At 45.6% G+C, this 24,172-nt stretch overlaps 1 protein-coding gene and 1 non-coding gene across 5 annotated transcripts in view; one reads left to right on the top strand and one right to left on the bottom strand.

The window, feature by feature from the left end:
• The window catches only part of NUDT13 (nudix hydrolase 13), a 33,940-nt gene extending 21,433 nt beyond the window's left edge, over positions 1–12,507 (bottom strand). For 2 of the 4 annotated variants that reach the window (XM_038744080.1, XM_038744083.1), the window contains exons 1-2: positions 12,440–12,478; positions 368–490 (exon numbers count right to left, since the gene is read on the bottom strand). In XM_038744080.1, coding sequence (XP_038600008.1) covers positions 368–462 — 95 coding nt within the window. In that variant the 5' untranslated portion in view covers positions 463–490; positions 12,440–12,478. Of the gene's footprint in view, positions 1–367; positions 491–12,439 lie in introns of those variants that run through there. The other 2 variants (XM_038744081.1, XM_038744082.1) reach the window with 2 other exon arrangements.
• A 3,634-nt stretch (positions 12,508–16,141) lies between these two features.
• LOC119926299 lies at positions 16,142–16,279 on the top strand. The gene has a single exon (XR_005450186.1). It is a non-coding gene; the product is annotated as a small nucleolar RNA SNORA7 (small nucleolar RNA).
• The last annotated feature ends 7,893 nt before the right edge of the window (positions 16,280–24,172 follow it).

Genomic DNA, 24,172 nt, shown 5'->3' with positions numbered 1-24,172 from the left:
ATAGGGAAAAAAAGTGGCTTAGTACAATGCTCTGCACACAATAAGTGCTCAATAAATACTATCGATGATGACAATAGGTGCTTGCTATAATGAATACCACAATTATTATCCCCCCGGGCTGCCCGCCCCCGCTTCTGTTTGAGGTCACCCCCGGCATCATCATCAATCATATTTATTGAGCACTTACTATGTGTACTTCCCACCAAGCCACGTGCACTGTACTAAATCCGTCAATCAATCAGTCGTATTTATTGAGCGCTTACTGTGTGCAGAGCACTGTACTAAGCGCTTGGGAAGGACAAATTGGCAACATCCTGCCGGCACCCCAAGTTGAAAAGCCGGAAGCCCCGGCGGGGCGGAAGCTCACCGCATTTTGGAGACGTAGGTGGAGAGCGGCGGCCCGCTGGGCAGAGACCACGTCCTCCCGCACGCCGCCCTTGTCGCTCCGCGGATCAGAGCCATCCTCGGGACCTTCCGGGGGAGACGGGAGCTGGAATGGACGTCACAGCACGGAAAGGCAACGTTCCCACCGTCCGCCCGTCCCTTTGGCCAAGGCGTGGGGTCTCTAGTCCGGAAACTCCTCTTGGGCCTATCGACTCCGCTCTAGCGTACTCTCCCCAGCACTCAGTATGCGTTTGGCGTTTATGTTGCCAACTTGTACTTCCCAAGCGCTTAGTACAGCGCTCTGCACACCGTAAGCGCTCAATAAATACGACTGATTGATTGACGGATTTAGTACAGTGCACGTGGCTCGGTGGAAAGAGCCCGGGCTTTGGAGTCAGAGGTCATCGGTTCAAATCCCGGCTCCGCCACTTGTCAGCTGTGTGACTTTGGGCAAGTCACTTCACTGGGCCTCAGTTCCCTCATCTGGAAAATGGGGATTAAGACTGTGAGCCCCCCCCGTGGGACAACCTGATCACCTTGTAACCTCCCCAGCGCTTAGAACAGTGCTTTGCACATAGTAAGCGCTTAATAAATGCCATTATTATTATTATTATTATTATTACAGTGCTCTGCATGCAGTAAGCATGCGATAGATGCCACTGATTGATCTGAAATGTTCACTGAATGGTCATTGATCTGAAATGTTCACAGTTCTTTTAGACTGTGAGCCCACTGTTGGGTAGGGACTGTCTCTATATGTTGCAAATTTGTACTTCCCAAGCGCTCAGTACAGTGCTCTGCACACAGTAAGCGCTCAATAAATACGATTGATTGATTTAGTACTGTGCTCTGCACGCAGTAAGCTTGCAATAGATACCACTGATTGATCTGAAATGTTCACTGAATGGTCACTGATCTGAAATGTTCACAGTTCTTTTAGACTGTGAGCCCACTGTTGCGTAGGGACTGTCTCTCTATGTTGCCAACTTGTACTTCCCAAGCACTTAGTACAGTGCTCTGCACACAGTAAGCGCTCAATAAATACGATTGATTGATTCACGGGCTAGTGGGAAAAGCACCACACTGGGAATCTGGAGACCTGGCTTCTAATCTAATCCATTACTCTATTTATTTATTACTCTATTTATTTTACTTGTACATATCTATTCTATTTATTTTATTTTGTTAGTATGTTTGGTTTTGTTCTCTGTCTCCCCCTTTTAGACTGTGAGCCCACTGTTGGGTAGGGACCGTCTCCATATGTTGCCAACTTGGACTTCCCAAGCGCTTAGTACAGTGCTCTGCACACAGTAAGCGCTCAATAAATACAATTGATTGATTCACGGGCTAGTGGGAAAAGCACCACACTGGGAATCTGGAGACCTGGCTTCTAATCTAATCCATTACTCTATTTATTTATTACTCTATTTATTTTACTTGTACATATCTATTCTATTTATTTTATTTTGTTAGTATGTTTGGTTTTGTTCTCTGTCTCCCCCTTTTAGACTGTGAGCCCACTGTTGGGTAGGGACCGTCTCCATATGTTGCCAACTTGGACTTCCCAAGCGCTTAGTACAGTGCTCTGCACACAGTAAGCGCTCAATAAATACGATTGATTGATTCACGGGCTAGTGGGAAAAGCCCCACACTGGGAATCTGGAGACCTGGCTTCTAATCTAATCTATTACTCTATTTATTTATTACTCTATTTATTTATTATTACTCTATTTATTTATTTTACTTGTACATATCTATTCTATTTTATTTTGTTAGTATGCTTGGTTTTGTTCTCTGTCTCCCCCTTTTAGACTGTGAGCCCGCTGTTGGGTAGGGACCGTCTCTAGATGTTGCCAACTTGGACTTCCCAAGCGCTTAGTACACTGCTCTGCACATAGTAAGCGCTCAATAAATACGATTGATTGATTGATTGATGGATTGATTGATAATCCTTAATCTGCCACTTGCCTGCTGGGTGACCTGGGGCACGTCAACTAGATTCTCTGTGTCTCAGTTTCCTCATCTGTAAAATGGGGATGAAAGTCCTGCTTTCCCGCCGCCTTGGAATGCGAGCCCCAATAGAGCAGGGCCCTTGGAGTCAGGAAGATCTGAGTTCTCATCCTGGCTCTGTCACTTATCCGCTGTGTGACCCTGAGAAAGTCGTCCCATAGCTCCAGGCCTCAGTTTACCTCATCTCTAAAATGGGGGTTAATACTGTGAGCCCTATGTGAGATACGGACCGTGTCCAACCTGATTATTTTGTAGCTACCCCAGTGCTTATTACAGTAACTGGCACATAGTAAGTGCTTAACAAATACCTTTTAAAGAAATAAAAAGGGCCAGTGCGACAATCTGATAACCCCATACCTACCCCGCATAGGAAGTGCTCAACGGACACCGCAATTACGACGATTTTTTCCATTGCGGGAAGTTCCTGCGCTGACAAGTCCTAGCCCAGCATTATCATCAATCATATTTATCAAGCGCTTACTATGTGCAGAGCACTGGACTAAGCGCTTGGGAAGTACAAGTTGGCAACATATAGAGACAGTCCCTACCCAACAGTGGGCTCACAGTCTAAAAGACAGCACAAAGACTGTAAACTCTTGGAAGGCAAGGATCACAGGGAAGCAGCGTGGCTTAGTGGAAAGAGCCCGGCCTTGGGAGTCAGAGGTCATGAGTTCGAATCCTTACCCCGCCAAATATCAGCTGTGTGACTTTGGGCGAGTCACTTGACTTCTCTGCACCCCACTTCCCTCATCTGTAAAACGGGGGATTAAGTTTGTAAGTCCCACGTGGGACAACCTGATATCCTTGTATCTACCTACCCCAGTGCTTGGCACATAGTAAGTGCTTAATGAATACCGTCAGTTTTATTATTATATCTTGTCATTTCACTGCACCCTCCCAAGTGCCTAGTACATAGCTCTGCACTTAGGAAGTCCTTAACAAATACTATTGAATGAATGAAAAGAATGGGCAGACTTACACGCAAGTTCGGCTCTCCTGAAAGCTCCACAAAGTCACAGCACCTGTATATATGTATATATGTTTGTACATATTTATTACTCTATTTATTTATTTTACCTGTACATATCTATTCTATTTATTTTATTTTGTTAGTATGTTTGGTTTTGTTCTCTGTCTCCCCCTTTTAGACTGTGAGCCCACTGTTGGGTAGGGACTGTCTCTAGATGTTGCCAACTTGTACTTCCCAAGCGCTTAGTACAGTGCTCTGCACACAGTAAGTGCTCAATAAATACGACTGATGATGATGATGATCCATTGGGTCCTCGGGCCTCACCTCTGTATTCCCAAGGCCGCCAACATGCACTGAGAAAACCTGGCCGATTCTCTAAGCACTTACTATGTGTCAAGCACTATCCTGTATATATGTATATCCTGTATATATGTTTGTACATATTTATTACTCCTTTTATTCATTCATTTTACTTGTCCATATCTATTCTATTTATTTTATTTTGTTAGTATGTTTGGTTTTGTTCTCTGTCTCCCCCTTTTAGACTGTGAGCCCACTGTTGGGTAGGGACTGTCTCTAGATGTTGCCAATTTCTACTTCCCAAGCACTTAGTACAGTGCTCTGCACATAGTAAGCGCTCAATAAATACGATTGATGATGATGATGATCCATTGGGTCCTCGGGCCTCATCTCTGTATTCCAAGGCCGCCAACGTGCGCTGAGAAAACCTGGCCGATTCTCTCAGCACTTACTATGTGTCCAGCACTATCCTGTATATATGTATATCCTGTATATATGTTTGTACATATTTATTACTCTTTTTATTTATTTATTTTACTTGTCCATATCTGTTCTATTTATTTTATTTTGTTAGTATGTTTGGTTTTGTTCTCTGTCTCCCCCTTTTAGACTGTGAGCCCACTGTTGGGTCGGGGCTGTCTCTATAGGTTGCCAACTTGGACTTCCCAAGCGCTTAGTACAGTGCTCTGCACCTAGTAAGTGCTCAATAAATACGACTGATGATGATGATGATCCATTGGGTCCTCGGGCCTCATCTCTGTATTCCCAAGGCCGCCAACGTGCGCTGAGAAAACCTGGCCGATTCTCTAAGCACTTACTATGTGTCAAGCACTATCCTGTATATATGCATATCCTGTATATATGTTTGTACATATATATTACCCTTTTTATTTATTTATTATACTTGTACATATCTATTCTATTTATTTTATTTTGTTAGTATGGTTGGTTTCGTTCTCTGTCTCCCCCTTTTAGACTGTAAGCCCACTGTTGGGTCGGGGCTGTCTCTATAGGTTGCCAACTTGGACTTCCCAAGCGCTTAGTCCAGTGCTCTGCACACAGTAAGCGCTCAATAAATACGATTGATGATGATGATCCTACGCGACGGGCTGAGTACAAATCAGTTGGGTCGGACACAGTCCCCCGTCCCCCCCCGCGGGGCTCACGGTCTAATAAGGAGGGAGAACAGGTACTCAATGTCCATTTTTCTTACACAGAAAAGTTAAGTGACTGGTTCAAGGTCCTACAAGATGTTACGTGGTGGAGCCGGAGTTAGAACTCGAACTCCTGACTTCCAGCCCCAGGCTCTTTCTACTAGGCCACGCTGTTTCATTCCTTCCTTCATTCAATCAATCGTATTTATTGAGCGCTTACTGTGTACACAGCACTGTCCTAAGCGCTTGGGAAGTACAGTAATAATAATAATAATGGCATTTATTAAGTGCTTACTATGTGCACTGTTCCAAGGGCTGGGGAGAATACAAGAGAAGCAGCGTGGCTCAGTAGGAAAGAGCCCGGGCTTTGGAGGCAGAAGTCATGGGTTCAAATCCCCACTCCGCCAATTGTCAGCTGTGTGACTTTGGGCAAGTCACTTCACTTCTCTGGGCCTCAGTTACCTCATCTGTAAAATGGGGATTGAGACTGTGTGCCCCATGAGGGACAACCTGATAATCTTGTAGCCTCCCCAGTGCTTAGAACATCATCATCATCAATCGTATTTATTGAGCGCTTACTATGTGCAGAGCACTGTACTAAGTGCTTGGGAAGTACAAATTGGCAACATATAGAGACAGTCCCTAGCCAACAGTGGGCTCATAGTCTAAAAGGGGGAACAGTGCTTTGCACATAGTAAGCGCTTAATAAATGCCATTATTATTATTATTATTATTACAAGGAGCTCAGGTTGTCCCATGTGGGGCTCACAATCTTAATCCCCATTTTACAGATAAGGTAACTGAGGCATCATCATCATCAATCATATTTATTGAGCGCTTACTGTGTGCAGAGCACTGTACTAAGCGCTTGGGAAGTGCAAGTTGGCAACATATAGAGACAGTCCCTACCCAACAGTGGGCTCACAGTCTAAAAGAGGCAGAAGTTAAGTGACTTGCCTAAAGTCACACAGCTGACAAGTGGAGACAAGTCGACAACATATAGAGACAGTCCCTACCCAGAATGTTTCCCATTCTGTGGCCCATCTCGATTTTTGTTTGTTACGGCATTTAGTACTTTTTAACTTGGAAAGGGAGAGCGAGTTCTTACCATATTTTCACGACTCTCCCATTCAGGGGGCAAGGAGGAATTTCCCAACAGTTCCTCCCTGAGGAGGAAGAAGGTTTGGGGAAGGGAGAGCTTTTTGAGTTCTGTAAATCCTCCCTCTTTCATCCTCCCCTTACCCCTGTTCCTGGCTATGTTTGTGTGTGTTTTTTTTAACATAGCGGGGTAAAAAAAAGCTCAGTCCGGTATTAAGAATCTCAAGGAAATGACAAGAACAAATTAAGTGGGACTCTTGGAGTAAATAAAATAAATAAAATAAAATAAAATAGAGTAATAATTGTAGGCAACACTCTGAATCACCCTTAGAGACACAAAAGAGCAACAAATCAAATCTGTCTGCCTAATCTCTGTGGAATGCCCAAGGAGTAGGGTAGAGCCACTAAACGACACACCTTGGTTAAATACTTCATTTCTATGATTCACGCTAGTTCATTTCTTGCAGCAATTTCATGTCATCACAAAGCAGAATCTACACCAGCAGGTAAAAGGTGTGGTTTCCATTTCAGAAGCCCCAGGGCCTCCCAAGATAGAGATTTTTCTGCTTAGCAATTTGACACTAAATGAACATTGGCCTGGGCTGCGGACGTTTTAAGGCTAATGAGGTCTGAGTTAGTTATAACTTGAAGGAGCCGGGAAACCAGCAAAGCTGTCATTGTGACTTTGAAACTCAAAAGTCCCAGAAAAATATGATTTTTTTGAGCATTCTCATTCAATCGTATTCATTGAGCGCTTACTGTGTGCAGAGCACTGTACTAAGCGCTTGGGAAGTACAAATCGGCAACATACAGAGATGGTCACTACCCAATGACGGGCTCACAGTCTAGAAGGGGGAGACAGACAGCAAAACAAAACAGGTAGACAGGTGTCAATACCGTCAGACTAAATAGAATTATAGCTATATACACATCATTAATAAAATAGAGTAGTAAATACGTACAAATAAAATAGAGTAATAAATATGTGCAAATATAGACAAGCGCTGTGGGGAGGTGAAGAGGGTAGGGCAGAGGGGGAGGCGATGGGGAGGGGAGAGGAGAGGAAAAAGGCAGGGAAGCTTCTCAAACTTGGAAGAATGACTAAGAGAAAGCAATAAATTCCTCAAATTTATTTGCTGCTCCGTTTAGACTAGCTCTGTTTAGGAAAATAAATAGTACATCTATTTCACTTTCTATAACACAGCTGTCCAGACTAAACCTTCAGTGTCTGCCTTGCCACTGCGTAGCAGTAATAATTACTGAGCAGCCACTGGGTACAATGCATATCTGGGGTTGCTTTGAAGATAAAGGTGATGATCCCTATCCCACTCTATCGTTTCGAGATTTAATTGGGAAGAAGCAGAAGGGTTGTCTCTTTGCCGGTAGAAATCATTGCTTGCATAGTTTTCAGTGCTCTGTGCACAGTAAGCGCTCGATAAATACGATTGAATGAATCTCCTCCCTGGGATTCTAGATTTGAAGATAAAGGGTTCAGTGAAGTTGTCTGGCACAGTAAACCAGATTTTAGTGGAATTGGTAAACACTTCAGAATAATACTCCCATCGACCCGCTCAAACACTGCGTTATAAACAGGACTTGGGTTTTTGTTTGTTCTGGCAATCGCGGCCTGATGCGGTATTTTAGGCCTGACGGTTTACGGGAGTTGAAGGTTCGTCTGTTATCCAAAGAACTTCTAAATCCTGCCAACTCTCCCTACGCAACCTTTCCAAGATCCACCCCTTCCTTGCCTCCACCCTGTACGCTCCTGGTGGGTAGGGATCGTCTCTACCACCTCTATTGTACTCTCAATAAATCCCACTTGGAGATTGATTTCCACTCACCCTCCCGGTTTCAGCTCATTATATCACGGTAAGACTTCTATATCAGCCACCGTATAGCTATATCAGAGACAGAGAAGCAGCGTGGCTCAGTGGAAAGAGCCCGGGCTTTGGAGTCGGAGGTCACAGGTTTGAATCCCGACTCCGCCACATGTCTGCTGTGTGACCTTGGGCAAGGCACTTCACTTCTCTGAGCCTCAGTTCCCTCATCTGTAAAATGGGGATTCCCCCTTTTAGACTGTGAGCCCACTGTTGGGTAGGGACTGTCTCTATATGTTGCCAATTTGTGCTTCCCAAGTGCTTAGTACAGTGCTCTGCACATAGTAAGCGCTCAATAAATACGATTGATGATGATGATGATTAAGACTGTGAGCTCCACGTGGGACAACTTGATCACCTTGTATCCCCCCAGCGCTTAGAACAGTGCTCTGCACATAGTAAGCGCTTAATAAATGCCATTATTATTATTATTATTATTTTTATTTTTATTATCAGCCTCCTCAGACATCTCCCTTCCACCGGTCTCTCACCCCTCCAACCTCTACTTGCTTGTACAACCACTGCTTCACAGATCATCTTCTTAAAAGTGCTGCTTGGTACACATCTCTTTTCTCCTAAAAACCTCCAATAACGTCCCATTTCCCTCCACATCAAGCAACAATTCCCCCCAGCTGGCTTCCATTAAGCTCAACATAGGCAGGGAACTTGGCTACCAACTCTGCTGTAATTGTACTCGCCCAAGTGTACTCCAGTGCTCCGCACAGCGTAAGAGTTCAATAAATACCGCTGATTGATGGATTAACTGAAAGTTCTCCCCAACTCTCCCCATCCTACATATGGACTCCTTTTACCCCCGACTTCCCGGCTTAAACTCTCCATTTCTCCAAAGCTCCTCTTCTAATTGTACTTCACCAGTCCTATTCCCCCCAGTTCTGACCGACCACTGCTCTCCCCATCTTCAAAATCCTCCTGAAGACCCAGCTCCCACAGGGAACCTTCCTGAATAATTCACCACACCCTCACTGGGTCAACACAATAGCCATTAGCTATTTTATTTTATTTTATTTCCTATTTTATTTTATTTCCTATTTTATTTTATTTCCTATTTTATTTTATTTCCTATTTTATTCACTAGTATTTATTTATTTTACTTGTACATTTCTATCCTATTTATTTTATCTTGTTGGTATGTTTGGTTTTGTTCTCTGTCTCCCCCTTTTAGACTGTGAGCCCACTGTTGGGTAGGGACTGTCTCTATGTGTTGCCAATTTGTACTTCCCAAGCGCTTAGTACAGTGCTCTGCACATAGTAAGCGCTCAATAAATACGATTGATTGATTGATTGATTCCATTTTATTTCCTATCCTCAGTACATATGTACGGATCAATGAATGGTATTTATTGACTTCTGGTGCACAGCGTTGCTTGGGAGAGTACAATATAACAAGAGTTGCTACACGTGTTCCCTTAGTCGTATTTATTGAGCACTTACTGTGTGCACAGCACTGTTCTAAGCGCTTGGGAGAGTACAATACAACAATAGAGACACATTCCCTGCCCAGAATGAGCTTAAACAGTCTAGAGACTGTGTGTATGGTTATATATATTTACATTTTCAACATCTACTCAATTACTTATTTGGCTACTTTACCCTGATAGCCATACACTAACCATTTGCAGGTTTTTATTTTTCATCTGGCTTCGTCATGGGAGCTTGGAAATAGGTGTCTTGTTTGAGATGTATTCATCAAGACCTTAGTAGGAACTTAATAAATACCACTGATTGATTGGGGGGAAAAGAAGGCACCAATCCAATTTTCCATGTGCATTTGCAGGCCTCGTCTTTGGATTCCTCCATCTTAGCCTTTTTGGCAAATGCTTCCTTACGTTCACTGCCCAATCCCACCTTCAACAAACCACTCCACCTCAATTCAGCAGGACCATGACATGAGAAGCAACGACTGTATATGTGTATATATGTTTGTACATATTTATTACTCTATTTATTGATTTTACTTGTACATATCTATTCTATTTATTTTATTTTGTTAATATGTTTGGTTTTGTTCTCTGTCTCCCCCTTCTAGACTGTGAGCCCGCTGTTGGGTAGGGACTGTCTCTATATGTTGCCAACCTGTACTTCCCAAGCGCTTAGTACAGTGCTCTGCACACAGTAAGCGCTCAATAAATACGATTGATTGATTGATTGACAGGCTTTTGAGGAGCTGTGTGGGTAAACTTTATATTGGCCTTGACTTTGAAACGAAAGGCTTCTGCATCATATAGGAGGAGGGGGCATCATCATTACTGATATTTATTAAGCACCTTCAAGATGATGTGAGTTACCTTAGACATCTGAAAACCCCCTGGGGTTCGTTCATTCAATCAATTATTGAGCGCTTACTGTGTGCAGAGCACTGTTCTAAGCGCTTGGGAGAGTACAAGTTGGCAACATAGAGAGACAGTCCCTACCCAACAGTGGGCTCACAGTCTAAAAGGGGGAGACAGAGAACAAAACCAAACATACTAACAAAATAAAATAAATAGAATAGATATGTACAAGTAAAATAAATAAAGTAATAAATATGTACAAACATTTATACATATATACAGGTGCTGTGGGGAAGGGAAGGAGGTAAGATGGGGGGATGGAGAGGGGGGCGAGGGGGACAGGAAGGAAGGGGCTTCCCAAGCGCTTAGAACAGTGCTCCGCACCCGGACAGCGCTCGGTGAATACGATTGAATGAAGGACTGGATGAATCCCACCTCCACCGCTTGTCAGCTGTGTGACTTTGGGCAAGTCACTTGACTTCTCTGGGCCTCAGTTCCCTCATCTGTCAAATGGGGAGGAAGACTGTGAGCCCTGCATGGGACAACCTGATCACCTTGTATCCTCCCCAGCGCTTAGAACAGTGCTTTGCACATAGTAAGTGCTTAATAAATACCAAAATTATTATTATTATGAATAACTGACTCTTAGGCCCGGGCTTTATAGCCATCGAGAAGCGGTGTGGCTCAGTGGAAAGAGCGTGGGCTTTGGAGTCAGAGGTCATGGGTTCAAACCCCGCCTCCGCCAATTGTCAGCTGGGTGACTTTGGGCAAGTCACTTCACTTCTTGTATATATGTTTGTACATATTTATTACTCTATTTATTTATTCTACTTGTACATATCTATTCTACTTATTTTATTTTGTTAGTATGTTTGGTTTTGTTCTCTGTCTCCCCCTTCTAGACTGTGAGCCCGCTGTTGGGTAGGGACTGTCTCTAGATGTTGCCAACTTGGACTTCCCAAGCGCTTAGTACAGTGCTCTGCACACAGTAAGCGCTCAATAAATATGATTGATTGATTCTCTGGGCCTCGGTGACCTCATCTGTCAAACGGGGATGAAGACCGGGAGCCCCCAGTGGGACATCCTGATCGCCTTGTAACCTCCCCTGCGCTTAGAACAGTGCTTTGCACATAGTAAGCGCTTCATAAATACCAAAATTATTATTATTATGAATAACTGACTCCTAGGCCTGGGCTCTATAGCCATCGAGAAGCGGTGTGGCTCAGTGGAAAGAGCGTGGGCTTTGGAGTCAGAGGTCACGGGTTCAAACCCCACCTCCGCCAATTGTCAGCTGGGTGACTTTGGGCAAGTCACTTCACTTCTTGTATATATGTTTGTACATATTTATTACTCTATTTTACTTGTACATATCTATTCTACTTATTTTATTTTGTTAGTATGTTTTGTTTTGTTGTCTGTCTCCCCCTTATAGACTGTGAGCCCGCTGTTGGGTAGGGACCGTCTCTATATGTTGCCAACTTGTACTTCCCAAGCGCTTAGTACAGTGCTCTGCACACAGTCAGCGCTCAATAAATACGATTGATTGATTCTCTGGGCCTCGGTGACCTCATCTGTCAAACGGGGATGAAGACTGGGAGCCCCCAGTGGGACATCCTGATCGTCTTGTAACCTCCCCTGCACTTAGAACAGTGCTTTGCACATAGTAAGTGCTTCATAAATACCAAAAGTATTATTATTATGAATAACTGACTCCTAGGCCTGGGCTCTATAGCCATCGCGAAGCGGTGTGGCTCAGTGGAAAGAGCGTGGGCTTTGGAGGCAGAGGTCACGGGTTCAAACTGCGCCTCCGCCAATTGTCAGCTGGGTGACTTTGGGCAAGTCACTTCACTTCTTGTATATATGTTTCTGCATATTTATTACTCTATTTATTTATTTATTTTACTTGTACATATCTATCCTACTTATTTTATTTTGTTAGTATGTTTGGTTTTGTTCTCTGTCTCCCTTTTCCAGACTGTGAGCCCACTGTTGGGTAGGGACTGTCTCTATATGTTGCCAACTTGGACTTCCCAAGTGCTCAGTACAGTGCTCTGCACATCTCTATATGTTGCCAACTTGTACTTCCCAAGCGCTCAGTACAGAGCTCTGCACACAGTCAGCGCTCAATAAATACGATTGATTGATTCTCTGGGCCTCGGTGACCTCATCTGTCAAACGGGGATGAAGACTGGGAGCCCCCAGTGGGACATCCTGATCGCCTTGTAACCTCCCCAGCGCTTAGAACAGTGCTTTGCACATAGTAAGGGCTTAATAAATGCTATTATTATTATTATTATTGTTATCCCGGGAGGTCGGTCTGTCGGTCGGGGTGGAAGCCGGCTGGGTGGTACTCACGGTTGGCACGGGTGGCACCAGGGAAGCGGCTGCCACAGTCCCCCGGGGCCTCAGGCCTCAGAAGCCCAGGGCGGCCGCCGACTACATTTCCCAGGGGGCCGCGCGGGGACAACTACATTTCCCAGGGGGCCGCGCGAGGGCAACTGCCCTTCCCAGTGTACGGGGCCCGGCGCCAGGGAGTCTGGGAAATGTAGTCCGGCCCGCCCCCCCCCCCCCCCCCCCCCCCCAGGCTCGGGCCTGCTGCAGGCCTCCAATTAATAATAATAATGATGATGGGATTTGTTATGTTGCCAACTTGTACTTCCCAAGCGCTTAGTACAGTGCTCTGCACACAGTAAGCAATCAATAAATACGATTGATTGATTGATTAAGCGCTTACTATGTGCAAAGCACTGTTCTAAGCGCTGGGGAGGTTACGAGGTGATCAGGTTGTCCCACGGGGGGTTCACGGTTTTAATCCCCATTTTACAGATGAGGGAACTGAGGCCCAGAGAATCAATCAATCAGGTTGGATACTGTCCCTCTCCCACACAGGGCTCACTGTCTTCTCCCCATTTTACAGATGAGGTAACGGAGGCACAGAGAAGTGAGGTGACTTGCCCAAGGTCACACAGCAGGCATGTAGCAGAGCTGGGGTTATAACCCAGGTCCTTCTGATTCCCAGGCCAGGCCTTTACCCCTAAACCACGCGGTTTTTCCTATAGCAATGATGGTATTTGTTAAGCACTTACTAGGTGCCAAGCACTGTTCTAAGCACTGGGGTAGATGCAAGGTAATCAGGTTGTCCCACGTGGGCTCACAGTCTTCATCCCCATTTTACAGATGAGGGAACTGAGGCCCAGAGAAGTCAAGTGACTTGCCCAAAATCACACAGCCGACAAGTGGCGGAGCCGGGATTAGAACTCACGACCTCTGACTCTGCTCTTTCTACCACGTCACGCTGCTTCTCTTATTAAGTGCTTACTGTGTGCAGAGCACTGTACTAAGCGCTTGGGAAAGTACAATACAACAATAAAACAATCTCTGCCCAGAACGAGCTCACAGTCTAGAGGGGGGGAATCGGACATCAATATGAATAAACAGACATCAATATATATTTTTAAAATGACATATATATATATATATATATATATATATATATATATATATATATATATATATATATATATATATATAGGTGCTGTGGGGCAAGGGTGGCGGGGGAGAGCAAAGGGAGCACATAGAACAGTGCTTGGCACATAGTAAGTGCTTAACAAATACCATCATCATCATCATCAAAGGGAGTGAGTCTGGGTGACACAGAAGGGCATGGGAGATGCAGGCTCACAGAGAATAAAGGTCTAAGCGATACTGCTTCAACTAATAACGGTGATAGTATCATCATTGATCAATCAATCAATCAACCGTATTTTTTGAGCACTTACTGTGTGCAGAGCACTGTACTAAGTGTATGGGAAGTACAAGTTGGCAACATATAGAGACGGTCCCTACCCAACAGTGGGCTCACATATTGATGATGATAATGATGATGATGATATATTATTATATTGATGATGATATATTGATGATGATAATGAAGATGACATATTATTATATTGATGATGATAATGATGATGATATTATATTGATGATAATGATGATGATGATATAATATTATTATATTGATGATGATGATGATGATATTATTATCATCAATGCTGATACTATCAACGTTATTAGTTGAAGCAGTATCGCTTAGACCTTTATTCTCTGTGGGCCTGCATCTCCCACGCCCTTCTGCATTATTATTATTATCTTTATAACAAGATAATATTATTAGATTATTTTAATTATATTTATAGTTAAATACAATTAATTATAAAATATAATTCCAGCTCTACCAATAATAAAATTAATGATATAATAATTTACACTAATAATTTATGATAAATATAATTAATGTTTATAAATAGAAATAATATAATAAATTAATAGGTGATAATATAATAAAGTGTAAATTAATTATATTTATAATATAATTATATTTATAACAAGCAGCATGCTGTAGTGGACAGAGCACAGGCCTGCAAGTCATAAGGTCCTGGGTTCTAATGCCGGTTCCACCCCTTGCCTGTTGTGTGAACTGGGGCAAGTCACTTCACTAAGAACGCGGGCTTGGGAGTCAGAAGTCGTGGGATCTAATCCCGGCTCGGCCACTTAATAATGACGGTGTTTGCTAAGCACTTACTATGTTCAAAGCACCGTTGTAAGCGCTGGGGGGGATACAGGGTGGTCAGGTTGCCCCACGGGGGGCTCACGGTCTTAATCCCCATTTTCCAGATGAGGGAACTGAGGCCCAGAGAAGTGGACTTGACCAAAGTCACGCAGCTGACAAGTGGCAGAGCCGGGATTAGAGCCCATGACCTCTGACTCCCGAGCCCGGGCTCTTTCCTCTGAGCCACGCTGCTTCTCTGTCAGCCACTTGTCAGCTGTGTGACTTGGGCAAGTCACTTCACTCCTCTGGGCCTCAGTTACGTCATCTGTAAAATGGGGATTAAGACTGTGAGCCCCATATGGGTCAACCTGATTACCTTGTATCTCCCCCAGGACTTAGAACAGTGCTTGGCACATAGTAAGCGCTTAAAAAATACCATTATTATTATTATTATTCTCTGGGCCTCAATTACCTCATCTGTAAAATGGGGATTGAGACTGTGAGCCCTACGTGGGACAGGGACTGTGTCCAATCTGATTTGCTTCTAACCGCCCCCCCCCAGTGCTTAGTTCTATGCCTGGCACGTAGTAAACGCCTAACAGATACCATAATTATTGTTATTCTGTTTGTTAAGTTCTTACTATGTGTCAAGCTCTGTTCTAAATGCTGGGGTAGAAACAAGTTAATCAGTCAATAGTATTTACAGTCCAGTGCTCTGCATACAGTAAGCGCTCAATAAATACGATTGATGATTTACTGAGCGCTTATCGAGTGCAGAACACTCTGCTAAGCACTTGGGAGAGCACAACACAATAGACTGTGAGCCCACTGTTGGGTAGGGACTGTATATGTTGCCAACTTGTACTTCCCAAGTGCTTAGTACAGTGCTCTGCACACAGTAAGCGCTCAATAAATACGATTGATTGATTGATTGATTAAAGTTGGTAGACATGTTGTTCCCTGATCACCAGGAGTTTACAGTCTTGAGGAGGAGAATCAGGTCAGACATAATCCCTGTCCCACATGGGGCTCACAGTCTAATTAGGAAGAGGGACAGGGTTTGAAGCCCCATTTTAAAGACAGGGAAACTGAGGAATAGAGAAGTTAAGTGACTTGCCCGAGGTTACAGAGCTGGAATTAGAAGCCAGGCCCTCTGCCTTCCAGGACCAAGCTCTCTGTGCTTGGCCACCCCGCTTCTCTAAAGCACACGAGGTCTCGGGACAGTGCAGTGTGGACTTACCCCATCCAACGTGGGTTTGCCTCACCGTGTGGCTCTGGCGACAGGCTCTGGTGGTGACGTGAAGGGGAAAAATGGAAGGGCTCAGAGCCCTCCCAGAAAAGAAATTTCATTCCTTTCCCCAAATATCAGCACGGCGAGCCTTACTCTAATCAGGGTGCCGCCTGTGTATTTTTGCTCCTATTGCCCGACGACCTAGTGGCTTCTTTCGCCTGTGGCAACTTGGCCTGTAATTTTCCAATTTGTTTTAGTGTTTAGTACAATGTTTAGTCCCCTCTCAAGGTCTCACCTGGAAAGTTTCCAGTACTCTACCAGTCTCAGCTACGGGAGGGAGGGTCAGGCAGAGGCTTACCCATTTCGTTCCTAGCTTGGCCAGTGGCTAGCGAGCGGAAGGCAATCTGCTACAAGTCAAAACTCCCCCGTGCTGGGCAGCAGCGGCAGGGGAGGGCGTCGAGGGCGGAGGCTCAAGTTTACTGCTCGGAAGGAGGCAATGATAAACCGCTTCTCTATTTTTACCAAGAAAACTCTCTGGAGAACGATTGCAGATGGAGAGTGGGCAGTTCTGGGAGAGATGTGTCCATGGCATCACTATGGGTCGGAAACAACTCGACGGTATAAGACAAGACAGTTTTTAGTACATTACTTGACAGATACTGCTTAAAAAATATTATCATTATTATTATTTAGGAGAATTTGCTGGAGTGCATGACCACCTCTCTTCTACAACTCCCTCCTGTCTTCCCCGACTTCATCATCATTATCAGAAGCATTGGTAGAGCACCCCGGTGTGCTTAGATACTTGGGAATATACAATAGAAGTAAAGTGGTTTAGACTGTGAGCCCACTGTTGGGTAGGGACTGTCTCTATATGTTGCCAACTTGTACTTCCCAAGCGCTTAGTACAGTGCTCTGCACATAGTAAGCGCTCAATAAATATGATTGATGATGATGATGATGATATCCTTCCCCTGGCCTGGAATGCCCTCCCTCCACATATCCGCCAAGCTAGCTCTCTTCCTCCCTTCAAAGCCCTACTGAGAGCTCACCTCCTCCAAGAGGCCTTTCCAGACTGAGCCCCCTTTTTCCTCTCCTCCTCCCCATCCCCGCTGCCCTACCTCCTTCCTCTCCCCACAGCACTTGTATATATTTGTACAGATTTATTACTCTATTTTACTTGCACATATTTACTATTCTATTTTGTTAATGATGTGCATATAGCTTTGACACCTGTCTCCATGTTTTGTTTTGTTGTCTGTCTCCCCCTTCTAGACTTTGAGCCCGTTGTTGGGTAGGGACCGCCTCTATATCTTTCCCCAGCCCCTTTTCACACCCCCAGTCCCCTCTTTCCCCAGCCCCTTTTCACACCCCCAGTCCCCTCTTTCCCCAGCCCCTTTTCACACCCCCAGTCCCCTCTTTCCCCAGCCCCTTTTCACACCCCCAGCCCCCTCTTTCCCCAGCCCCTTTTCACACCCCCAGCCCCCTCTTTCCCCAGCCCCTTTTCACACCCCCAGCCCCCTCTTTCCCCAGCCCCTTTTCACACCCCCAGTCCCCTCTTTCCCCAGCCCCTTTTCACACCCCCAGTCCCCTCTTTCCCCAGCCCCTTTTCACACCCCCAGGCCCCTCTTTCCCCAGCCCCTTTTCACACCCCCAGGCCCCTCTTTCCCCAGCCCCTTTTCACACCCCCTGTCCCCAGTCCCCTCTTTCCCCAGCCCCTTTTCACACCCCCATTCCCCAGCCCCTTTTCACACCCCCATTCCCCTCTCCCCCAGCTCCTTTCCACACCCCTCTCTTCCCCTCTCCTCAGCCCCTTTTCACACCCCCATTCCCCTCTCCCCCAGCTCCTTTTCACACCCTCGTCTCCTCAGTTTTTTTTACACCCCATTATTCTTTCACACACCCCTTTCTCCTCTCCCAGACCTTCTTTACCCCCTTCCTCCCACCCCTTTTTCACACCCCCATTCTCCTCCCCTCATCCCTCTAGACTGTGAGCCCGTTGTTGGGTAGGGGCCGTCTCTATACGTGGTCAACTTGTCCTTCCCAAGCACTTAGTACAGTGCTCTGCACACAGTCAGCGCTCAATAAATACGATTGAATGAATGAATGAATACTGCCCCATTATTCGTTCACACACCCCTTTCTCCTCTCCCAGACCTTCTTTACCCCCTTCCTCCCACCCCTTTTTCACACCCCCATTCTCCTCCCCTCATCCCTCTAGCCTGGGAGCCCGTTGTTGGGTAGGGGCCGTCTCTATATGTCGTCGACTTGTCCTTCCCAAGCACTTAGTACAGTGCTCTGCACACAGTCAGCACTCAATAAATACGATTGAATTAATGTTGCCGACTTGTACTTCCCAAGCGCTTGGTACAGTGCTCTGCGCACAGTAAGCGCTCAATAAATACGATTGAATGAAGTAAGCACTCAATACATACAACTGATTGATCAAAGCAAAAGAGGCGCTCTCATGATGACCGTTGAGGACCCCCAAGCAGAGAACAGTGGGCAGTGCCCCCGAGGGCAGAGAACCTGGAGTACCCGACTCCAGTTATGCAGTCCGTTTCTCGGTGGACTGAATCGAAGCAAAAACGCGGATTGTCCAGCTCTCTTCATTAGCTAGCTATCGAAGCAGTGCGGGTTGGCGCTGATAAGAGAATAAGGTGGCCGTTTCATCAAGTGCGGATGTCAGCGTTGTTTCATTAGTCCCAGTGCTTAGAACAGTGCTTGGCACATAGTAAGCGCTTAACAAATGCCATCGTTATTATTATTATTTAAATAGCAAAAAAGGACACTGCTAGCAATCGACAGATCAATGGCACGCTTACTACTGAACACTTACTACGCGCAGAGCACTGTACTAAGTGCTTGGGAGCGTATAACACTCTAGAATGTGAGCTCGTTGTGGGCAGGGAGTGTCACCGTTTATTGTTGCGTTGTACTTTCCCAAGCGCTTAGTACACTGCTCTGCACAAAGTAAGCGCTCAATAAATATGATTGAATATAACAGAATTAGCAGACATGACCTCTGGCCATAACAGGTTTACGGTCCAGAGGTGTAGAATAGTAACTGTGGTATTTGTTAAGTGCTTACTAGTGCACTGTACTAAACCCTGAGGTGGATGCAAGCTAATCAGGTTGGACACACTCACAGTTTTAATCTTCATTTTACAGATGAGGGAACTGGGGCACAGAGAAGTGAGGCAATTTGCCCAGGGTTACATAGCAGATGATTGGCAGAGTCAGAATTAGAACCCAGGTCCTTCTAACTCCCAGGCCCAGGCTCTATCATCATCATCAATCGTATTTATTGAGCGCTTACTATGTGCAGAGCATTGTACTAAGCGCTTGGGAAGTACAAATTGGCAACATATAGAGACAGTCCCTACCCAACAGTGGGCTCACAGTCTAACTAGGCCATCCACTTTCTTCACTTCCTGGGGACCAGATCTAGAGGGCTGTCCCTAAACTACATTCAATCAATCAATCAATCAATCCATGGTATTTATTGAGCACTTACTGTGTGCAGAGCACTATACTACGTGCTTGGGAGTGCACATTCCTGCTCTAACCTTGCCACCAGGCTACTTTCAATGCCACTGAACCAAAGGCTTGGCAGCATCCATTCCATCCTTCAATTGCATTTACTGAGAGCTTACTGCCTGCAGATCACTGTACTAAGCACTTGGGAGAGTACAATACAACAATAAACAGACACATTCCCTTCCCACAAAGAGCTTACAGTCTAGAGAAGCAGACTTGGAGAAGCAGCGTGGCTCAGTGGAAAGAGCCCGGGCTTTGGAGTCAGAGGTCTTGGGTTCAAATCCCAGCTCTGCCAACTGTCAGCTGTGTGGCTTTGGGCAAGTCACTTTTAACTTCTCTGTGCCTCAGTTACCTCATCTGTAAAATGGGGATTAAAACTGTGAGCCCCCCGTGGGACAACCTGATCACCTTGTAATCTCCCCAGCGCTTAGAACAGTGCTTTGCACATGGTAAGCGCTTAACAAATACCATTATTATTATTATTATTATTATTATTATTATTATTATTAGAGGACCAATGTACAGGGGGAGGGAGGGCTGATCTCCAATTACCACCCAACCCCTATTCACTCTGCTCCTCTAATGCCAACCTATTCTCTGTACCTCGATCTTAATAATAATAATTATTGTATGTGTTAAGCTCTTACTACGGGACAAGCACTGTTCTAAGCGCTGGGGGAGATAGTCAGTCAGTCGTATTTATTGAGATACAAGGGTAATCAGGCTGGACACAGTCCCTGTCCCACATGGGGCTCACTTTCTTAATCCCCGTTTTACAGATGAGGTAGCTGAGGCCCAGAGAAGTGAAGTGACTTGCCCAAGGTCTCACGGCAGGCAACAGGCATAGCAAGGATTAGAATCCACATCCTCTGAGTCTCCAGCTCGTGCTCTTGCAACTAGGCCCTGCTACTTCCTGATCTTGCCTACTTTCACCAATTCCTTGCCCATGTTCTCCCCTGGCCTGGAAGTCCCTCCCCTCCTCATATCTGCCTCTTGCTTCCCCACCCCGAAGCAGCACGGTATAATTCTCGTAATCATGGCGGTGGAAATAATAATAATGGTATTTATTAGGCACTTACTATGTGCGAAGCACTGTTCTAAGCGCTGGGGGGATGCGAGGTGATCAGGTTGTCCCACGTGGGGCTCGCGGTTTTCATCCCCATTTTGCAGATGAGGGAACTGAGGCCCAGAGGAGTGAAGTGAGCCCACTGTTGGGTAGGGACCGTCTAGATGTTGCCAACTTGGAATTCCCAAGCGCTTAGTACAGCGCTCTGCACACAGTGAGCGCTCAATAAATACGATTGAATGAATGAATGAATGAGAGTACGGTGCAACCATAACTGTACAACTTGATACCCGTCCACATGTTTCGTTTTGTTGTCTGTCTCCCCCTTCTAGACTGTGAGCCCGCTGTTGGGTAGGGACCGTCTCTAGATGTTGCCAACTTGGACTTCCCAAGCGCTTAGGACAGTGCTCTGCACACAGTAAGCGCTCAATAAATACAATTGAATGAATGAATGAATGAATATCTGACACTCACCTCCTCCAGGAGGCCTTCCCAGACTGAGCCCCCCCTTTTCCTCTCCCCCCTCCATCCCCCGCCCTACCTCCTTCCCCTCCCCATAGCACCTGTATATATGCATGTACACATTTATTACTCTGTTTATTCTACTTGTACATATTTACTATTCTATTTATTTTGTCAATGATGTGCATCTAGCTTTACTTCTATTTATTCTGATGACTTGGCACCTGACCACATGTTTTGTTTTGTTGTCTGTCTCCCCCTTCTTGACTGTGAGCCCGCTGTTGGGTAGGGACCGTCTCTATACGTTCCCAACTCGTACTTCCCAAGCACTCAGTACAGTGCTCTGCACACAGTAAGCACTCAATAAATATGACTGAATGAATGAATGACAGTCCACTGTTCTCCCCACCTTCAAAACCCTCTTAAAATCACATCTCCTCCAAGAAGTCTTCCCAGATTAAGCCCTGTAGCTCCTTTATCCTCCCTCCCTCGTGCATTGACTATGCCCTTGCCTCTCAGGCACCTCGATACTCACCCTAGCTCCACCGTACTTATGTAAATATTCTTATGCTCTACTATTTGCCTTTCACTAATCTATTTTAATGTCCGCCTCTCCCTATAAGTGCCCTTTAGACTGTGAGCCCACTGTTAGGTAGGGACTGTCTCTATATGTTGCCAACTTGTACTTCCCAAGCGCTTAGTACAGTGCTCTGCACACAGTAAGCGCTCAATAAATATGATTGATTATAGGGGGGGGATCGCTTCTACCAACTCTGTTGCACTGCACTTTCCCAGGTGTTTATTACAGTGCTCTGCACAGGGTAAACAATCAAGAAATACCACTGATTGATTGACAGATTGGGGCTGCTTTGGTGGAACTAACTGCTCTAGGCCTGGGTTTTGGGGGCCCTAGCTGAGAGCTTGTGAAATTTTGCCCATCTGAAGCTCTTTGATCCCGTACGAAGAAAACCATCTACCTTCTGCAGATCCTTCCGTAGTCAACAAAAGATGGAAAATCGCCAACTCGGGAAATCCAGATATTTTCCTACGTTATGTGGTTTGGAGCTGGACGGTTTGACCTAAATCGTCTGAATTCTTTGATTCCAGAGTTGGATGAATTCCTCCCTGTCTTCAAAGAAATAAGAAGGTGATGTGGTTCGCTCCCGTCCAAAGATCCACCCATCTCGCTACCCCTATCCTCACGGCCGTGGATGGGGCAACCGAATAAGGAGAGGCAGTGTGGCCTAGGGGAGAGCGCATGGACAGGGACTGTCTCTATATGTTGCCAACTTGTACTTCCCAAGCGCTTAGTACAGTGCTCTGCACACGGTAAGCGCTCAATAAACACGATTGATGATGATGATGGACATGGGAGTCAGAAGGACCTGTGTTCTAATCCCAGTTCTGCCAGCTGGTTGCTGTATTGGGCACATCACTTCTCTGTGCCTCGGTTTCCTCGACTGTAAAATGGGGATACCCGTTCTCCCTCCTACTTAAACTGTGAGCCCCACGCGGGACAGGGACGCTGTCTGATCCAATTAACTTGTACCTACCGCAGCGTTTGGCGCAGTAAGCGCTTAACAAATATCATAAAAACGGAGCAGCGTCATCAGCTCCACCATCTCAATCTCTACTGCCCATCCAACTGGGAGAAGGGAAAGGGGGTGAGGGGACTATAAATTTGGGATTGACACCGGGATTACCCATTGTCTTTCCCAATACTGCTGGGCTGTCCTTATCAGGAAAAGCAGTGGCATGTGGAGGGGAGGAAGGTCAGGGGAAGGGAATTATTAATAATCATAATGATGGCATTTGTTAAGCGCTTACTATGCGCAGAGCACTGTTCTAAGCACTGGGGTAGATACAAGGTGAACAGGTTGTCCCACATGGGGCTCACAGTCTTAATCCCCATTTTACAGATGAGGTAACTGAGGCACAGAGAAGTTAACACAGCTGACAGTTGGCAGAGCCGGAATTTGAACCCATGACCCCTGACTCCAAAGCCTGGGCTCTTTCCACGGAGCCATGCTGCTTAATAATAAAATAATGGTATTGATATTATAATAATATTAATAAATAAATGGTATTTGTTAAGCACTTACTGGGTGCCAGGCACTGTAATAATGATGGCATTTGTTAAGCGCTTACTATGTGTAAGGCACCGTTCTAAGTGCTGGGGAGGTTACAAGGTGATCAGGTTGTCCCACGTGAGGCTCACAGTCTTAATCCCCATTTTACAGATGAGGTAACTGAGGCACAGAGAAGTTGTGACTTGCTTTAAGTCATAGAGCTGACAGTTGGCAGAGCCGGGATTTGAACCCATGACCCCTGACTCCAAAGCCTGGGCTCTTTCCACTGAGCCACGCTGCTTAATAATAATATAATGGTATTAATATTATAATAATATTAATATATTAATGGTATTTGTTAAGCTCTTACTGGGTGCCAGGCACTGTAATAATGATGGCATTTGTTAAGCGCTTACTATGTGCAAAGCACTGTTCTAAGCACTGGGGAGGTTACAAGGTGATCAGGTTGTCCCACGGGGGGGGCTCACCGTCTTCATCCCCATTTTACAGGTGAGGTAACCGAGGTCCAGAGAAGTGAAGCGACTCGCCCAAAGTCACACAGCTGACAGTTGGCAGGGCCGGAATTTGAACCCATGACCTCTGACTCCCAAGCCCACGCTCTTTCCACTGAGCCACGCTGCTTCTCTGTACTAAGCGCTGGAGGGTGGATACAAGCAAATCTTCATCCCTATTTTATAGATGAGGTAACTGAGGCTCAATCACTCAATCGCATTTATTGAGCGCTTACTGTGTGCAGAGCACCGTACTAAGCGCTTGGGAAGTGCAAGTCGGCAACACACAGAGACGGTCCCTACCCAACAGTGGGCTCACAGTCTAGAAGGGGGCTCAGAGAAGTGAAGTGACTTACCCAAGGCCACATAGCAGACAAGTGGCGGAGTCGGAATTAGAACCCATGACTTCCTGATTCCCAGGCTCGTGCTCTATCCCCCATGCCATGGAAATGCCCAAGCCTATCTTTGCAGGTAATTACGTTGGCCCGGGAGCCCCTCAAATCATCATCATCGTCATCAATTGTATTTATTGAGCGCTTACTATGGGCAGAGCACTGTACTAAGCACTTGGGACGTACAAGTCGGCAACATATAGAGACGGTCCCTACCCAACAGCGGGCTCACACCTCCTCCAGGAGGCCTTCCCAGACTGAGCCCCT

Source organism: Tachyglossus aculeatus, chromosome 3 (genome assembly GCF_015852505.1).
Source record: "Tachyglossus aculeatus isolate mTacAcu1 chromosome 3, mTacAcu1.pri, whole genome shotgun sequence".
NCBI lineage: Eukaryota > Metazoa > Chordata > Mammalia > Monotremata > Tachyglossidae > Tachyglossus > Tachyglossus aculeatus.
Note: the sequence above shows the minus strand (reverse complement) of the source record. Positions and strands in the feature narration are given on the sequence as shown.